The sequence below is a fragment of the Girardinichthys multiradiatus genome, chromosome 3, assembly GCF_021462225.1.
Source record: "Girardinichthys multiradiatus isolate DD_20200921_A chromosome 3, DD_fGirMul_XY1, whole genome shotgun sequence".
Lineage (NCBI taxonomy): Eukaryota > Metazoa > Chordata > Actinopteri > Cyprinodontiformes > Goodeidae > Girardinichthys > Girardinichthys multiradiatus.
Genome location: NC_061796.1, coordinates 11,497,256 through 11,510,437, shown reverse-complemented (window position 1 = coordinate 11,510,437; position 13,182 = coordinate 11,497,256). Strand labels below are relative to the sequence as shown.

Sequence of the window (13,182 nt, the reverse complement as noted above, 5' to 3'; positions counted from 1 at the left end):
GTCAGTTTCAAAAAAAAGGTTGGTGACCACTGGTTCACCTAATCCATGTCAGCACCAATCCTAGATTAGTTTTAGCTTTAGCTTGCTAAGATTAATTTAGTTTTAATGAAACTATAGAGATATCAGAAGCAGAATTAAACAAACATGCAATCTGGAAACATATGTTCTCTTTTAAAAAACCACGACACAAAATTGTTACATTTATGCACTAGATTTTAAGTTATTTTTGCTTTTTCAGGGAATTTTCGTCACTATTTACCTTATGCTGCTTACCAGTGATCAGAAACATTAAATTAATTAACTATTTCCTTTTAAAGTAATAAAATGGTACTTGCTTGAATTTACTTACATTTATATGTGGAACAAAATGTACACTTCGGAATGCCAATGTCCATTAAATCATTGCAAATTCTCCTGCTACAGGAATTACTTAGATGATTTCTTTGCTATTATTTCTACTGATTGTTGTACACAACAAATCATGAAAGATACAACCAAAGTAAGTCCCCCAATTTAGTTTGTAAGGACAGAATTTTCACTGATCGTTACAGTTAATGAAAGATTATAAAAAAAGGTAGTAACACGTAAATGACAGTTCTGGTTAGTGTAACTGACCTGAGAGAAAGGCAACCTTCTCCTTGAGGATAGGAAGCACATCAATGGCCTTCATGTCCTCATTGCGATGAAACCCTGAAAAGAAAATACCAAAACAGAGATAAGTCAAGAACAATCTCTTTGTGTTTGATGACCTGTCAAGATTCATTTCATTTATACATCTATACAAAAATGCCCTGCAACCTGAGGGCCGGTTGGATTTGCTTGAGCAAACAGAAGATGGAAACCGTATTTAAATGCCTGTTAAGCAATTATCCATCTTATTTGTTTTTGCTTTCTAATTATTACATCATTTTATCACTGGAGCAGTTGAAACCCAGTGTGCTCATCCTGACAAAGCGTATTATTCATTTTGCCTCGTTAATGAAAGGGACTCTGATCTGAGCAGAAATGCAATGAGTTCTTCCTTTGCCAATGCTCCAAATTGGTTTCAGTCAAGTTTAACAGATTTTGCCTTAATAATACTTAAAAACACAGGAAGTGTGGAAACAAAACCACCTAGAAAGGTGTGGTACTATGTCAGTGACCTTATAGATTTAGATTTAGATAGATTTATTACAGACTCGTAGTCCAAATAACATATAAAAACAGAGGATAAAAAAATACATAAAAAAGAAAATTCATAAAACAACTCCTAATCTTTTAGGAGGCAGTCATACCAATGTTTCCAATATACAGATGTATATCTTACTGCACTATATTTAATGTTAGTCAGCAGTAGGATAATTCTAGTATTAGACTCATTTAACCGGCAAATAAATTTATACACAAGTTTCCTTAAACAAGCCTTCAAAGAGCTGACATTAGCAGACGCAAACAGTTCACTAGCACTGCTCCATCTGGGCTTCTTTAACGAAAGTCTTAATGCATCATTATAAGCCACCTTCAATCTCTGAAGGCTGGCTTTTTTATAATTGCACCACAAGTCTGCCATGTACAGTGATGTGCAATGATCTAAACAAGTTTAGATTGACTTCATCAGAACAATATCCAAATTTCCGAACTAGAACATTAGCTTGAGCATATAACATTCGAACCTGACGGTAAATGTCCTCATCATCTGATAAGACAGTCAGTCATGACCAAGATATTTTACTTCATTTGAGACGTTCAGTAAGATCCCAGACAACTTGAAATTGGAAAAAGCCCTATGTTTGTCTTCATTAGTGCGACATATCAGAATTACGCTTTTAGAAGGATTACATTTGTTATCATGAAGTTCACTGTATACCGAACAAACATTAAGCAGCATCTGAAGACCAGCTGAACTAGGACTGAAAACTACTAAGTCATCAGCATACATCAGGTGGTTTACAAATGTGTCTCCAACCACACAGCCGGTTTTACACAGACTTAACTGCTTAGAATGGTCATTCATATAAAAATTGAACAATACAGGTGAGAGGATGCCTCCCTGTCTAACTCCATTACTGACCCGAAAGGGTGCAGACACACAGTTGTCCCAATTGACCTGCATGGTTCGATTGGCATACCAATAGGACAAACACCTCACTATATATCTAGGGACACCAGCTTGTCTCAATTTCAAAAACAATTTCCTGTGGTTTACCCGGTCAATGGCTTTTGTGGCATCTAAAAAACACAGAAAGATCGTACAGTTCTTGCTATTATAACTCAATATTTCCTTTAGACCATATATGCACAAATCAGTGCCATGCTTAGGCTTAAACCCAAACTGGTTATCTGTAGACATTATTATATTTTCAAATCTTGGCAGAAGAATTTGTTCAAAAACTTTTAGACAGAGCACTTACAAGGGCAATGGGTCTATAATTATCAGAGCAATCAACTTTTCTTGCTTTATTTTTAATCACAGGAGATAGAAGCACCTCCATCAAAGAATCAGGAATAAAGCCATGCATGATAAAACCAGTGAAGCACAATGCAAGAAGAGGAGCTAACCTTAAACTTGCAAATTTGAAATGTTCAACAGAAATAAGATCCATTCCTGTAGATTTATTGGCAGAGAGTCTTTTAATTGCCTGGTAAGCCTCGTGAGTTCTGATAGCTTCTACAAATTTAACATTGTCAGCCTGGTAGGGTTCACTCTGAACACAGGTAAATAGCTTGCTATAATATTGTTGCCAATAATCTTCAATCAAATCCGCCCCAGAGATATCATCAACTGTACAAGGAAGAGAAGATTTAGTATTATATATTTAGTATTTATTTATAATTGTAACCTCTTTCCAAAAGGCTTTTGTATCCTCACCTACCAGCTTATTTGCCAAAGAATCTGCCCTCATGGTTTGCTCATTCTTTCTAATGAATCGTATAGGATATTTATATTTAGCATTCATCAGCTTTTTATGTTCAAATATAGGACCCTGTCTAAGTTTACCTGCTACAGTCCAAGACGTAGTAGCTTCACGGGCTTCGGCATGATGTTGAGAACACATATGTGTTCCAATCAGGCCTAATTTTGACCATATAATTACTTTTATTATAAGGCAGGCTAGCTTCCAATAAAGCTTTAATTATATCAGAAAATAACCCGGATATATCAGTTTTATGCTGGATATTTGAGCAAATACAGTCCGTGCATCTAACCGGCTCTCTTGGTAATGTAATGTTAGATAACAATTGATCAGTGTAGGCATAATAACCAGCTAGTTTATCAGCAGAGAGAGAAGGCCGATTTTGGGTACTAGACACATTTACAGTTGCAGGTATATGATCAAATCTAATTGACACCTCAAACGGAATGTGATCAACAATGGACACATTGTACAAAATATTAATGTATACCAAGGCAGCATGAGCATCTGTTGTGGTAATACAATGGTCCAACCAGGATGTAGTATGCCAAGCTTCACTTATATAAGTATAACTTGCTGCTGGTAAAAGTTCTCTACTTGATAGTATTAAATTGGAATCTATGCAGAAACGATTAAGATGTTTTGCAAACCGTGAGCTTATATCTGAGATGTTGGCGTTCATGTCACCCATCACAAAGACCCTATTCACTTTCTCAGATTGCATAAAGGAACTAATAAAAGCAAGCTTACTAAGATACTCTTCTTCATTATGAAGACATTCAAAGGGAGCATTCACATTTAAAATAGTGAATTCTTTGTTGTGCTGTGATTCATGTACTGCAATACACCAGTCCACACCAAGTCTAATGACATTTATTATTGAGTCCAAACTTTTTTTCCACAGTACAGCCACTCTTCCTGGTATCCTTCCTCTTTAAATTCCTATACTGAGGTCGGTAGAAGACTCTCCGGCACCAAGGAAACTATCATTAATGGAGCTTAGTCCTTGTAAGTCTTGCTTGGCTAAAACGTTTCTTGTAAGCAAAATATGTTGCAGTGCTGGAGCAACTGATCAATAACAAAACGCCGCGCTTTATCATCCGCACTCTGACCTAAGCGCAGGCCACGACAGTTGTAAGAAATAACTTGTCCATAGCAGACTTATTCCTTTTTGCTCATGTCAGCAACAGAGGTGTGTAGATCCATGGAGGGGAGAGCAGCTCTTGTGCAAATAATGGTTTTACACGTATAGGTTCAGCATTACCTCGTAAGATATATTTCTCAGCCTGGCCTGGGTTTTGTTGTAGTACGTTCTTCAAATGTCAATCCCTCTGCCTCAACTGCTCAGCAGATTGTCCAAGGGTTATTGCAAGAGAGCAATAAGCAACAACACATTCACACATTGGCTGCACTGTGGGTCAGTTGGTAGCACTGTTGCCTTGCAGCAAGATGGATGGAGTTTGTATGTTCTCCCTCTGAATGTGTAGGTTCTCTCCAGGTTCCCACAGTCCAAAACATGACTGTTAGGTGAATTGGTATCTCTAAATTGCCCTTAGGTGTACATGGTTGTGTGTCTCTGTACTGCCCTGTGATGGTCCAAGGTGGACCTGTCCAGGTCGCCAGCCCATCTGTTCTCCACCTCTTACCCTTAGACTGCTGGACATAAGCACCAATTCCCTCCGCGACCATGTACGGAAGAAGCGGGAATCGAAAATGGTTGGATGGATGGACATTCACACACAAGGAGACTCATGAACTGAGTAACCGTTTGTGCCTGTCAAATCAGTGTCTTATATTAGTATCTATCTGATGAGTTGCTGATTGTGTATTTCTTTAATTTGGCAGAAATTATTAGTGAAGGACTGGGAGATATAAATATGTTTGGTGGTCATCTGCCATAGACTGAAAAAAATGTATGCAAACAATTTATTGATAAGTAGATGGAGGGAAAAGTGAAACAACAGTAAGAAAACTGACAGTCTTGCAAAAGTAAAATCCTACTTTCACAGTCATAATGTAAACATTTAATCATACTGACTACACTCTTTGTAAAAATTAGCTAATTATCCATATTCATAATCAATTTAGTCAAAGATTAATAATCACTCGCTAAGTTTAAGCATTTTTAACCTTGACACATGTGATTAGTGAAATAATAAAATTAGGTTCTAATAAAACTGAGTGCTTCTTCTAGATTACAAATTAATTATAACCTTAGGGTATGAAGGTATGAAAAGATAACAGATACAGAGTACAGAGAAAAATAATTATGGTAAAAAAATTGTAAAATGGCCTGCACTTGTACAGCACTTTTTCAAGTCTGCAGAGACCCCAAAGAGCTTTACACTACAATCAGTCATTCACCCATTCATCCACACATTCACACACTGACAGTGGTGAGCTACATTGTAACCACAACTGCCCTGGGCAATAATGACAGATGTCCTCTGACCACCATCCGCAGGCAAGGTGGGTAAAATGTCTGGAAAGGACACAACGACTGAGACAGATAGAGCAGGGATTCGAACCAACAACCCACCGGTTACAGTACGAACCCCTACCACCTGAGCCACAGTTGCAAAAACAAAACAAAAAAAACCATGATGACATAGAACATTAGGATGAGGAAAGATAGACTGTAGAACTACAATTGAGCTCTAGTGTTAATGACTTTTTCAGTGTTGCTTTAAACTATAATCTTAGAAAGTCAGATCAAGGCCAAAGGAACACCATGAGCTCACTGCAGCAAAGGTTAAACAGACCTTTAAATAATGGCACAACCAGTTGGGCAATCTACTAGAATAGAAAATCTGGTTGCCTGTCCTTCTATTCAAACTTAGCGTTTTTACGATATCTCTCTCTATTTTTTTCTATCTTTATAAACTGCAGCACCAGGTTTGAATCCATTTTCTTTAGCTCACACACACAAAGGCACAAAGTAGGAAGTCTACACTTTGGTTAATAAGAGGTGTGTGTGGGTGTGAGTGCGCAGAACATCACCACCACTGGACAGAGAGAAGTACTCCGCTTGCACTGTGTATTTGAGCACGTGTGTGTTTCCTGTCAAGTGTGCCCAGACACATTCCTCACCGTGGTGGTTTATATACGATATCGATTCTGGCACACAGCCAATGCTTACCTCTGTTAAACGGCTACAGCCCCGTTTTAACTGTTGCTCTGCACCTTTTTGAACTCCACATCAGATCAAATCTAGCAGAAAACTGTGTAGAGGACCCTGGAATGCCAGCAACACATGTGGTTGTCACACAAGTTTTGTAGTGTCCTGCATGGACAGCAGTGAAGTATGAAAAGCAGAACTGGCTGCTTCTAAATGAAAATAGCCAGTCGCTTGGGATGCCAACGCAGTAAAATAGACACAATAACACAATGCATCTCATGATTTTAGTCATGTTTATATGCAGTGACTCAGCATAGAATATTCTGTGGATGTGAAGCATTGCCAAGCACACTCTGATTCATTACACTGCATCATTGCTTCTCACTTCAAATGCTTACACAGGGGCGTCTGTTGAGAACGAAATAAACATGTTCAATTCCAGGATCCTGTTCAAAGCATACTAACAATAAGAGCAATCCATTTCACTGTTATCGTGCACTCTGTGTCTTTTCATACGAGGTGGAATCCATAATGTTCGTCCAAGAAATAGGTTTTTACAATGAACTTTTTAATGAACATATCTTAACAACTAAAGGCATGAATTTGAACAATGTCTACACTATACATGAAGGCTCAAATATATACATACACATACACTAATATTTGCATAATTGTCTGTTAGCAAGTCTTACCTCGCCCACATGCTTTTTTCAGCCATCAACAGGCTTCTGGGGTAATTCTAAGTGGATATTTGAAAACTCTTTTTAGAAGAAATTGTATGCCTTTTTGAATTATTTGGTTTCCTGGAAGAGAGCTAGCTTTTAAGTGTTCTCCATACATTTTTAACAGGGTTGAGATCAAGGCCATTCCAGAAGTATGCATGCTTTATCCATTCCAAACTCAGCTTTGCAGTTTGCTTAGGATCATTGTCCTGCTAGGAAAACCTTCCATTGTGTCCAGTTCTCTTAACCATCAGTTGATTTGAGGTGAAGTTGAGCAATTTAGAGGTGAGCCCCCCTTTTCATTATTCCACAGACTATGTGCAATGCAGCATTGCTGCAGGTAGCAACACAGAACATTAGTTTGATACTACCAACATCATGCTTGACAGATGGTAAAGTGTTCTTACATTTGAAAGCCTCAGCTTCACTCTTCCAAACAGTTTTCTCCAAAAGGCATTTGGTTGGTCAGTGTGGGAGGCTGAAAAGTTAAGCTTGAAGGTAATAATTTTTGGTACCCTTTGTGGCTTATGTTGATGTTAAACTGGCTTGACGGAATAGTTATCCTAAAGTCCTAGCATCTCCCGGTTTATGATTGACTTGAGATTCTAGTAACTCCCAGGACATTAGACAAAATCCCACAATAAATTCAAAATATTTCACCCATTTCTTTAATTTAGAAGGCACAGAAGTTGGATCCTGTATAATCAGTCCATCATGGATAAAGAACATTTCAAAAACATTATTAAAAGGCTAATATTAGCAAAACATTCGTGCCCAAGATGGGTGAATATAAGCTTCTGACCAGCTCTTTAACTGCAGGGGTAAAGATACTACTATAGCAACATCTATTATATGTCAGAAGGTAGTTTGTTTGTACACAAAGGGGCTTTTTAATATTAATGGTTAATGCATACGGGGCAAAGCAGCAAACACAAACAAATTTCATTCAAATCCTGTAGACCACAGGCTAGAATGGACATCGTACATCTGTGCATTCCAGCATGCCTTATGATTCCAATCCTTTGGCTGACAATATTGTAACATCCAACCTCCACAAACTGCAAGCTGGCTGTGTCTGTATTGTGGTAGAACAGAACATGTTCATCTTGCAACACAAAGCTGCAGAAATCCTACAGTGCGGTTGGCTTGGCTGTTGTCCCAGCTATCTCAGTGTAAACCTGATAACATTCTGGCAGCTTCTAAATGATAATTGTAGAGCAAAACAACATATCAAACCACATTCACGACCGCTTTATCATTATATGCAACTTGAAAGTCACAAAGGTGATCACAAAGGATTGCTTGTGTGTAATATTTCATAGATTTTTATATTGCAGTTGGTGTGCTCCTATGCTTTGTACACTATAAAATAATTGGCTAGACGGACTCACTGCCTACATACATTTCTGGGGCAAGATGCTGAAGCTTGGAATGGTGAGGACATTAGAATGACAAAAAAGAAAGAGAAAAATGAGAAACAAATTGTTTATGGCAGTGGTTCATAAAAGTTAGTGTCAGGAGCTTAGTGGGACTTAGTCAGGTCTTAAGGTCCTCTTTGGAAATCAAACAAAAAAAAAATACAAAATGATGATTGCCAAGTAATTGTTTCTACACATGTTCGAAGAGAGAAGAAACAGTATTTGAATAGTTAAAAATAAAGCTGCACAATACATGGAAAAGTAAACGTCATTGAGATTGTTCATGTGTGCAATACAGTAATTACACAGGTCTGCTTGAATGCAATATTTTGTAAGACATAATTTTTCAGGTGCCAAGGAAATCATGCAATGCCAATGATATTGGTGAATATCGTGATGATATTATGCAATAATTCTCATTGTCCCGAATCTTCTCGTTTGCATTTGTCATAACGAGGCGTATCCCTTTCTCTGTAACCTTTAGCATCTTTGGCACAATCACTTGGAGCGAGACTCCATCTAACATGCTTAATACATTCACCGACCACTTTATTAAGTACACCTTGCTAATATCGGGTTGGACCCCCTTTTGCCTTCAGAACTGCCTTAATCCTTTGTGGCATAGATTCAACAAGGTACTGGAAACATTCCTCAGAGACTTTGGTCCATTTTGACATGATAGCATCACACAGATGCTGCAGATTTGTCGGCTGCACATCCATGATGTGAATCTCCCATTCCACCACATCCCATCCCAAAGGTGCGCTATTGGATTGACTGTGGAGGCCATTTGAGTACAGTGAACTCATTGTCATGTTCAAGAAACCAGTCTGAGATGATTCGTGCTTTATGACATGGCGCGTTATCCTGCTGGAAGTAACCATCAGAAGATGGGTCCACTGTGGTCATAAAGGGATGGACAAGGTCAGCAACAATACTCAGATAGGCTGTTGCATTGACACAATGCTTAATTGGTACTAAGGGGCCCAAAGTGTGCCAAGAAAATATCCCCCATACCATTAAACCACCAGCCTGAACCGTTGATACAAGGCAGGATGGATCCATGCTTTCATGTTGTTGATGCCAAATTCTGACCCTACCATCCAAATGTCACAGCAGAAATCGAGACTCATCAGACCAGGCAACATTTTCTAATCTTCTATTGTCCCATTTTGGTGAGCCACTGCGAACTGTAGCCTCAGTTTCCTGTTCTTAGCTGACAGGAGTGGCACCCGGTGTGGTCTTCTGCTGCTGTAGCCCATCCGCCTCAAGGTTCGACGTGTTGTGCGTTTAGAGATGCTCTTCTGCATGCCTTGGTTGTAACAAATGCTTATTTGAGTTATTGTTGCCTTTCTATCAGCTCGAACCAGTCTGGCCATTCTCCTCTGACCTCTGGCATGAGCAAGGCATTTGTGCCCACAGAACTGCCGCTCACTGGATATTTTTTTATTTTTCCGACCATTCTCTGTAAACCCTAGAGATGGTTGTGTGTGAAAATCCCAGTAGATCAGCAGTTTCTGAAATACTCAGACCAGCCTGTCTGGCACCAACAACCATATGTTGGAATTATGATTATTGATTAATTCATATTTATCAAGAATTATAATTAACAATCATAATTTGACAAAATTAATTTCTTAACCAAAATCCTCATTTATGAATCGAGACCAGAGATGTCTTCTGGTGTTGTAACTGTGGCTCAACGCCTTTGATAATTACAACCATTGAATACTCAGTAATAATTGATAACTATTACCAGAGATGTCACTGTTTAATCAACCGTTTCTGCCAAAACGTGTGGAACTTTTAACCTTATTTTGACTGACGAATCACTCTTGCACAGAATAAACACCCACGTCTTCTCTTTATCTATGTGAATATTTATTAAATCACAGCCTGATACAATCTGCTCTTCTGATTTAATAATCTTCACCTACTTAAACAGGCAACGTTCTACACAAAAAGGGGGTAAAATATCTAACTAAACAAAATAAAGCAAAACAGCAGTGGGTGTGTATGGGATCAAACCAGCAATTATAGCAAAAATGATAATATGACAAAGGGATGTGGTGGTGAGTTTGGGAGCGTAGCCCAAACTGTAACTCAGTTATACTAAGTCATAAAACATCCCCCAACTCTGGGCGGGGGTGAGCACACAAAGAGTTATAAAACTTTTGGCGGCAAGCTAGTAAGCAGTAAAGTTGAAGACAAAGAAAATGGTGAATTTCCCCATGAGGTTATTATAACAGTTCAGTTCGACAGCACGCCTGCACTTACTCTCAGGTGTTAAGCAACCCCGCAAAACACACACAAAGCTGGGTAGCACAGCGGCTTCCAGACATCCAACACATCAAAGTTTCAATAAAAGGTTGCATGCACATATAATTCAGAACACATTAGAGTAAGTGGCGAATCTAATCGCACTAAAACCTCCTCTACCCTGCCCAGACTATTTCTAAGAAAGAAATAAAAATAAAAGGGTGAATTTTACTTGTTGATGTCTTCCTTCTGGGGCGGCGAGTGAGAGAGAAAAAAAAAAAGGGGGTTTGAAGAGATCCACGCATCCGTGGGTAACTCAGCAAAACAGTCCGTTTTCTTCCTTGGTGGCCTCCGTGGCAGGAAGGTAGAAAAATAATGACCGTCACTAGTCGATTGGTACAAAAACAAGAAGGGAAAGTTGCGTCTCCTTGAAACTCCGTGGTTTTTTGGTTACGTGTTAACTCACGTCTTCGATCGGCAAAGTGAAATTTCTGGCCTTCTTATTCCAGAAACCTCTCATGAATTTTCTGTTGGCCAACGAAGGAGAATAAATAAAATCCACTTGGGACTCTTCTCCAGAAGTGATGCGCTTCAGTTGCTGGTCCGGTCTCCAGCTGAAAAGCGGCTTCTTTCAAATGTTCGCCTTCCTATATTGCTTCCTGTGACGTCAGACTCTGCCCTGTCATATCAGCCGCAGTGGTCGCTGGGTTTTGTAGGACAGACTATCCTGCGGTACAAAATGGCCGATGACTTTGGAAAGGCATAGTGGCGTCCAGCAACATGCAAATGGTCCAATATTCAGCAAACAAGTGTCCAACACATGCCATGTTCAAAGTCACTTAAATCACCTTTCTTCCCCACTCTGATGCTCAGTTTGAACTGCAACAGATCGTCTTGACCATGTCTACATGCCTAAATGCATTGAGTTGCTGCCATGTGATTGGCTGATTAGATATTTGCGTTAACGAGCAGTTGGACAGGTGTACCTAATTGTGGCTGATGAGTGTATATTAATGATATGCAAAGCGAAAATTCCTAAAACTTGGAATACATTATACAACAAATATTGCATTTAAAACCATCTGGTTAACATTTTTTATTTACATATCACAGATGGCAAAAGTTTAGTGATTTTACCATGCTCATTTTCAAATGGCTCTTTAAGTCTTCAGTCCTGGTTCAGTGCTCAGTGTCTGAACCTTCTTATGGGATTGATCCAGGATGAGTTAGTCAAACTGCTGTGCATCACTTGGCTATGTTTAGAGGCTTGTAGAAGGCTTGTAGAAGAATAACCAAAATATTTGACCCAAGTCATACAGTTTATATATGAAGGAAATATAATCCAAACTGCTCCAAAGCATGGAACGGTAAGTCTGATTTAATATCAGACCATGAGAAAAATGGTTCTGTGTGTTTTTAAACTATTTTTCCCAAATAAAGTTTAGTCCTCAACATATCACTTTTCTATCATATGTTGTAGACAGTGGGAATGTTTCGTCTATTTCGTATGATATGAAATTAAACATGTGCCAACTAAGATAAATTAAGGTATTTTTTTCCACCAGAGCAACATGATTGTTAAAACAACAAAGAGATCTCAGTTTCTCCTCAATCCAAGGTTCCATCTCTCAAACTGCTTCCCTTTCACATCGGTCCTTTCTTTCATCTCTCTTACACACACAGGCACACATGTATCAGTCTTTCTGTTTCCTGCTCCTACAGTACGTCTAGCAGCCTCTCGTCCACTCCTGCCCAGCTTTCTGACCTTCATCCAGTTCTGGCAGGGGGCCGAGGGACTGTGGTAAGCTCAACTTTCATCGTGTTTCTCATATTGTTGTTGCTACAGTGTGGCTTACAGCAAAAATAACACTTTGCTATTACCACAACCCCCTTGACCTGAACTTTACCCATAAGCAGAGCAAAAAACAAGTCAAAAAAGAGAAAAGGCTATGAATAAGTTATAGCAAATGAATAGGGTGGAAACAAAAACCCTCCTTTTTGTGGTGCAGCTCTCACGTTGGGCTTAAAAGCTTGGTTGAGCAATCTGTAGAATGGTGCCTCCAGATAAAACAATGTTATGTTTGATTTTGTATTTATTTGCAATCAGTTGTGCTTAAAATGCCCATACAAGGTGAGGTCTTCACATTAAACTCAATCAAGCATTCTTCTTACAATGGCATTAATTCTGATTATTAACTTTTGCTTTTATCAACATGGTGACTGCTCAAAAGTAAATTATGTCCCTATTTTAAGAAACAGTGCTATACTCAAGACAAATAACGTACTTACAACCCTTGACCAAGATGTGACATGCATTAATAACTCATATTGGACATTATAATAACCAAACACTGGGCATGGGAATGTGAATAATGTATATCTCCATCTATACAAATCTCATAGATTAATAGCTCTATCAATGGACAACTCGTCCTTCAAAGAAGGGCAGAGTGAGTCTTCAGGCCACTCCTGGACTGTGTAGCAACACAGTGTAAGGGCAATGCAGTTAACCATAAACAATGGTCACTATCAGCAGCCTTGTGCAAGCCAGTGAATGCGCATGTGATAAGTTCACTGAGCTCTCTGTGAAACCAGAGAAGGGCACAGTCAGAGTTTCTAAAGTCTATAATGAACCTCTGTGGTCACATCTGTACTCTTACAATAGCGCAGAGCCACACAAAACCTTTGGGCCTTGTAATAAATCTGTAATATAAATGAGAAGATGAGCGACTCCTCGTTCAATTTTGTTTTATATGAAATCAGTTTAAGCT

The 13,182-nt window shown here is 38.8% G+C and overlaps 1 protein-coding gene across 5 annotated transcripts in view; it reads right to left on the bottom strand.

Annotated features, from left to right (window-relative positions):
• triob (trio Rho guanine nucleotide exchange factor b) overlaps nucleotides 1–13,182 on the bottom strand; it is a 140,058-nt gene that overhangs the window by 84,873 nt on the left and 42,003 nt on the right. For all 5 annotated transcript variants that reach the window (XM_047360312.1, XM_047360313.1, XM_047360309.1 and 2 more), the window contains one exon: nucleotides 616–690. In XM_047360312.1, coding sequence (XP_047216268.1) covers nucleotides 616–690 — 75 coding nt within the window. The remainder of the gene's footprint in view (nucleotides 1–615; nucleotides 691–13,182) is intronic.